General features: G+C 37.1%; 1 protein-coding gene across 2 annotated transcripts; it reads right to left on the bottom strand.

Annotated features, from left to right (window-relative positions):
- Positions 1 to 478: 478 nt before the first annotated feature.
- LOC146389198 (putative C-type lectin domain family 20 member A) lies at positions 479 to 6671 on the bottom strand. 2 transcript variants are annotated; one of them, XM_084924814.1, is made up of 7 exons: positions 6465 to 6671; positions 4343 to 4458; positions 3706 to 3801; positions 3044 to 3430; positions 2141 to 2461; positions 1942 to 2033; positions 479 to 1691 (listed from the first exon to the last, which is right to left on the bottom strand). In XM_084924814.1, the coding sequence occupies exons 3-7, from the start codon at positions 3740 to 3742 to the stop codon at positions 1545 to 1547; spliced, it is 984 nt and encodes a 327-aa protein (XP_084780940.1). In that variant the 5' UTR covers positions 3743 to 3801; positions 4343 to 4458; positions 6465 to 6671; the 3' UTR covers positions 479 to 1544. The 2 variants fall into 2 exon arrangements, with proteins under 2 accessions (XP_084780940.1, XP_084780939.1); XM_084924813.1 differs by lacking the exons at positions 3706 to 3801; positions 4343 to 4458; positions 6465 to 6671 and having other exon boundaries at positions 3044 to 3470.

The raw sequence follows: 6671 nt of genomic DNA, 5'->3' as shown, positions 1-6671 counted from the left end.
GGGCCGCGAGAGTTGAGGCTCAGGTGTGAAATATATGGTTTTCAGGGTTTTTATCGGTTTTCAGCGTTATTTTGTTATCGTTTTTATTGTTAACTCGGTTTTCCTGGGTCTTTTCACATGTGTTATGAATAAATCTTCTTTTTTTCGGTACCGGTAGTAGTTTTATTTTGTTGTATTTATCCGCGACACCTTAAAGGCCGGTCCGTGAAAATATTGTCGGGCATAAACCGGTCCGTGGCGCAAAAAAGGTTGGAGACCGCTGCCTTAGAACACACAGTAAGAATTGTAGAGTAGTATTAGAAGTAGATTGCTATAATCAGATACTAACAGACATATACAGAGAGGAGCCCCCTTCTCTAAGAATTTGAGGGGGAGGGGGAGTGATAGGTTTGTGGCATAAACCTATTCCCTGGAACGTTCAAGACAATTTACTACACAGCAAAAGCAAGACACAAGTAGGCAAAGTTCTTTGTGTTACTCATGCATGAGGGAGGCCTGCCTGGAGCCAAGTGTCGTTCCACCCACTTGACCTCCGTCAGACAGGTTCCCTGTAACACTCCTTTTATTGTGGTTACATGAATATACATAGGTTCATTAACATATGACGTATACATACACACACAGAGTACCTTGCCTGTGCGTTGTGTAAGTATGTGTGTGTGTGTGTGTGTGTGTGTGAGTGTGTGGTAAGATTGTGGCGCGATAAACAACTTCCCTAAACCTGCTGGCCTGGAAGTCCAGCAGTTCATCTAAACAAAAGTCACTTAGACTAAAACTGACATAGCTACGTTTATCCTACCATAAAACAATAAAACAAGGTACGACCTCTCCCATGCTCCCAGGGTGTGGGTGTGAATGCCAGAGCACTCTGGAATGCACACGAAGTCTTTGCAGACTCCTAAGGATCACACATCCTATCACTACACAATCGATTATACACCTCTAAGCATATATGGTTAAATATTTCTAAGCATAAATGACAATCAACAATATAAACCTGACAGGGTGTCTCAGTAGTGAAGGCACCAGAAGGTACAAACTTTAAGCCTGACTGCGCTAGAGGAAACATGGCCATAAATTTCTGGGGTTGGAGAAGCTCTCTTTATGGTTTCGTGACATGCAATAAAAAAGTGTTTACTTCCTGGGTGCGGCAGCCTTTTGTCTCTGAGCCAGAGAGAGGAGGTCCATGGCACCATGTAAAACTAATTCTAACCATTTTGCTAATAAATTGTTAAAAGTTATAATTGGAGCGTATTTGTCTTCTCTCTCATAAAAAAAACCTACATACTCTCAACATAAAAAAGTATAATCATAAACAACCATTTTGTGTTACATTATCATGAGATAGCTGTAAAGACTTTACAGGAACAAAAAACATCAAAATCATGTTCATTTAACATATAAAAGTGTTGAGTTATAAAAAAGAAAATTAAGGTTGACTAAACATAACTTTATTGCTTGCAACCAATGTAGGTTATTTTTTTCAGTGAACAGGACAGAGAGATAGGACACACCACAGTTAACTGAAGTTGGTTGCTGGAAAATCAAAGTGTCAGTGTGACAGCACAGATCTCTTCAGTCTCCTCTTTCTCCTCCTCTTGTTCCTTTTTGTGGAAGATGTTTCCATCAAGCTGCTTCACCCATCTCAGCGTGAATTCACTCAGACCGTTCTCCATCAGCCTCTGATTGAACTGGGAAACATATTTATTATTCTCACACAGTGCATTTTTTAACAGCTGTTTATCAGTAAATATCCATTAACAATTTCACAATCGGTTGTGGGAGAGTGACAGAAGTTTTGATATTATGTTGACTGATACATTACTTAAGGCTGCTGCTAGTGGGGAAGAAATATGAGGATCCATCTTTTGTTTGTTTGTTTGTTTTGTCTGTTTTGGTTTGTTGATATAAAATGCTATTTTATTTTAACTAGTTAGTTACCTTTTCCAAGATGTCGTTCTGCAGCACCTCCATGTCCACAGAGGCATCTGTTGTCTTCAGCTCCACCTTCAACAGTCTCTGGTCCTTGACATCTGTTATACAAAATGCTGTGTTATCATAAGAATTACACTGCAGAATAAAAGATTGTACAAGAATTTCTGTAAATGTTAAATTGTAGCCAAAACAAATGAGAGCTCACCAGTGTAACAGAGGAAGTAATTGTACCCATTACATGCACTGTTGTGCCACTTCTCTAAATATGTGGTGCCACAGGAGTAGTTGTCTTCACTCAGTGGCTTGTTGGGAGCCCAGTTGGGGAATGAATATGCGCTCCCATCTGACCACATCCATGAATTTCTATAAAGACCGATCCACGTGGGGGAATTGTTCAACATCATCTTCAGCTGTTCATTCTCAGACTGGTTCCTCACACTGGCCAGATCTGTGTGCTTCACTCTGCAGTAGCTCTGAGCGTTCTTCCAGGTCTCACTCACATTCACATAGATGAAGCTCGATGTGTCTGGAAATATGTTTCATTCAGTCAGTCTCCAAGAATATATCAATATCTGTATAATAGTTGTGTAGCATGTAAATGTGTTTGGTTTTTTGGACTCTTGGTATTTGGGAAAATACCAAGAGTACGTCTGTACGTCTGTACGTATATGTCACAGACATATACGTACAGACGTTTTGGTAGTAGTCTAATACAACAGATTGGACTGGTAACTACAAAATATGTAGCATTCATGTTGAAATAATCTGGTTACTAAATATATACAAATAGATTATTTATTTATTTGTTTATTGCAAACACAGGAGAACCTGATATAGTAATATGGTAACTTTTTTTGTAATTTAAATTAAGTGTAATGTCATTTTTCTGACCAGATTTTATTCTGATAAAAGATTTAGTAATAAGGACTAACTCCTCCATCCTTAGTAAGATCTTCTCTTCAATCTCTTAAATCCTCATTCCTTCCTCTACAAAACTAAAGGTTGTAAAATCCTTGAACAAACCTTATAAATGAAAGATCAGAGTAACTATTAATAAAACAACATGGAATATGTTAAAGCTAAAGTCTTAATAACTGTTTTTCATTACTTTTGTAGTAGCAGATGAATGAGTATGTGACACCGCATGCCTGATCTGCCCATTCCCCACTTGGGAGCATTGCCACACATGCTTTGTAGTATCCTGGACCAACATTGGGTTCATTACTAGCCCACATTCTGAACTCAGCCCCTCCTTCAGCATAGTAATTCTGGTATTCCAGAGACCACCTCCATGCTTCAGTGTCAGGCTGGAGTCCAATCCAAACGCTTAAAAATCCCTTTGTAAGTTTATTGACCATTGCCAGGTCTTTCTCATTATGCACACAGGCCAGGTCAGTGTACTTATTCCTACAGAACTGTTTAGCGCTGCTCCAGTCTTTTGCCTGTGAAACAAGTATGTAGAGTCGAGGAAAACAGGCAGGCAGGAAACACAGTCCTGTGGTAAGAATAAAGAAACTCACTTTGAAGCATTTCATGACAAATGCAAATCAGACATTTTCTGGATCCTCATAAACTATTGAATATGAGACATTATATAGTAGTTTGTTAATGTTGGTTCATAGTGGCAAAATTAGGAGAGGCTTGTATAATAATGAACAAAGACTTTGTTTCACACTTTAGACCTCAACAAAAGTTACTCATTGATGTACTAACCCATTTTTAACAAATTTTTATTTCATAGAATTTTGGAAATAAATGATTCACACTGACCTGACAGGACCATCATCAGCACTGCATTCTGTTTCATGATGTGCTGTCGGATGGTTCACTTATACCATGAGTTGATAAGTGTTTGTTGGTGATTTTCTGTGGCAGAAAAAGTGTTTAGAGCAAGATACAAGACCACAGACATTACTCATTAAATAATAAACTTTAAATGAAATCAATGAAAGCTGGCAGTAAAACTTAATTTTAAAAGTTATTTTTTTCTTCTAAATAACACACAGTAGGTGAAGTTAAATTATAAATAAACAGAAATAATTCCCTCTGACTGGTAGCGACATCAAATGGAAATATTACATTTAAGAAAATCTGCATTCCACTCATTACTTTCTATACTTTTTTCTCCATAAATACAAATATTCACTACAAGATTAATTAATGCCAATTAATAATGTAATAGGAAGTTGGTGGGAAATTAATTTCCCCAAACTTCCACATTGTTGTGGAGGGCTGCACTCCACAACAGCAGTGTGTGCCAGCAGGAAGGAGGCAAGACACCTATGTAAGCTGATGCAAACATCAGACTCCAGCGAGATGTAAACATAACATTAAATGAACATTACACAATTACATATTATCAAAAAGCCCACAGAAGACCTCTGATGTTTGTTACATTTATACTTACCTGGAATAAGTCAAATATGTGAGCTCCAGCATCTAGCAAACAGCTGAAACACACTTTAAGCCTTGTCCCTTGTCATGTGTTTGGAACTATGTTTATATTACCATGTGTCTTCTGTCCTAGAAAGGGATGACACGAAGAGGTGGAGAATGAGCCAGGTAGTTTTTGAATTACATTTGAATACTTTAAGCATTACTCCAGCCACTTTAAATGCATGTCACAGGAGTGAAATGGTGAAAAAATGTTTGTACTCTTTTTTTTTCTTCCAGAAGCAGAATCATCATCTGCAACCTTTGTTGAGCCAAACACAATTGTTTTGCCAAGAGGAGCAGTATAGACTCTCTGTAGGGTCCTCTTGGTAATCTTTTTGTTTTATTTATTTAATTGAATTTGAATTTTCAAGGTATCTGGGGAAGGTAAAGGAATTAAGTCAACCAAATTAATTTGTTTAGGAAAATATATCCCCCTTTAGGTAAGGCCAATATTTAAATAAATAGATCCCACTTGAAACCCACATTTGAAAGCACAGTCATGACATCTGTTTTTATCTCCAAAACCATGTTGAACCCTGTTTAGATAGTGCTACTGCTAAACTCATGTCAAATAAAATCTCAGTTCACCCTTTTTTTGAAAATCTTGTCTGCTTGTGGCAGCTGGAATAATATTGCATGTGCATGGCTGCTTTATATCTTTTCTAGTTTGTGTTTGATTTTCTGTAGGGGAGATGTATGGTTGTAACGCAGAGAGAGTTGTAACATCACCAATCACACCAATCAGGCATGATATAGGAGCAGGGGCGATTCTAGAATCAGAGCTTTGGGGGTGCTGAGCACCCAGAGAGCTGCCCAGCCAGGCAAGATAAACCTGTCTCTGTCAGTCCCTGCATCCTTAAATGTTGTCCCGAGTTCTCTCTGACTGTCACTTTGGTGCATTTAAACCCCTGTTCCTCCCTGTCCTCATTGTCTGTTGTCTTCATCTCCGTTATCAGTCATCATAATTTTACCATCTCTGTGCAAGTCTGCAAATTTCTTTATTAAATCATAAGATTCTTAAATTCATCAAGTCTCTCTGTGCCTGGGTCCTCGTCACAAAACATGACATCACTGTTTTGTACATTTTAACACAATTTAATTCCCACATTTGTGAAAGAAAAATTTAACACTTTTTTGAAAAGTCTGTAACAAAATCATCAAATCTGATAAAGGTTATTTAAATGCTGCAAAAGAAGAATGGATTGGAATAAAAAAAAATACATATCCTAACCTTAATTACTGGGGGAGAATAATGAATGATGCTCATAGTGAGTAAAAAGTAAACTGAGTGCATTTTTTGGACAGAGATTTACTTTTAATGTGTATGTATAATATAATACAGATAAGTAAAAAACACTCCCAAAACAGAATAAATTATTACAAAATATTAATAAAAAACTATAGAAATGGAGGCAACTTTGCCTGTGGTAGAATGTATACAATGTATGAAAAAATCTTTACTGCAGATACTAATTTTACTAATTTAATAATACTAATTTTGTGTTGTAAGATTTATGAGTTTCATGCTTTCATAGTGGTACTTGGGAGAGCTTGACATTTTTATCAGGTGGTACACACTGTAAAAAGTTTGAGAAACACTGATAAGTGTATGTGTGCTTTTGGAAAACATTTAAAGCTGCTGTACAGAATCTTTGAAACAAGTTTAAAACATTTTTAGAATATAAACAGAGCACTCTGCTTCTCTTTACAGCTCCTCACTCCACCAGGGCTCCGTTTGGCACTTTCTGATAGTGTGCAAATGTGATGTACGTACTGCGGCAGTCATACAGACAACTGGACGGTCCAAATGTTGGCCTACCTATTACTGGTTGAGGTTTTAGTAGAGTTGTGGCTGAACCACATAAAAATATATCATTAATTTTAATCTCCCCAATCAATGATAATGTTATGTTGGAATGTTGTTAAAGAGGGTCAAAAATGTTTCAACCCAGTTTGTTTAGCAGATTCTGTATAGCAGCTTTAATATAGGGAGGACACAACTTCCAGATTGTGTGAGTAAAATCAGGTTTTTTCTCTTTGTCAGTTTAATAGTTTCTGTTTTGCATGTCACTATTCCCTGTCTGTTTTCTTACCTGGTTCTTCCTGACCTTGTACTTTCTCCTCACGTTCCCTCTTTCCTCTCTCCCTCTTTGGACTGACAATCATACACAAATAGATTGTATTCAATTAGATGAAAAATTAAATTAATATGAAAAAATACTATTAAGATCACTAACAAAAAGTCCTCTCTGTTGTGTTGGGCTCTTGAATAAAACTCCCCGCTCAAGCGATAACATGGA

Source organism: Perissodus microlepis, chromosome 4, assembly GCF_051167445.1.
Source record: "Perissodus microlepis isolate ML-2025 ecotype Zambia chromosome 4, ASM5116744v1, whole genome shotgun sequence".
Classification (NCBI taxonomy): Eukaryota; Metazoa; Chordata; class Actinopteri; order Cichliformes; family Cichlidae; genus Perissodus; species Perissodus microlepis.
Note: the sequence above shows the minus strand (reverse complement) of the source record. Positions and strands in the feature narration are given on the sequence as shown.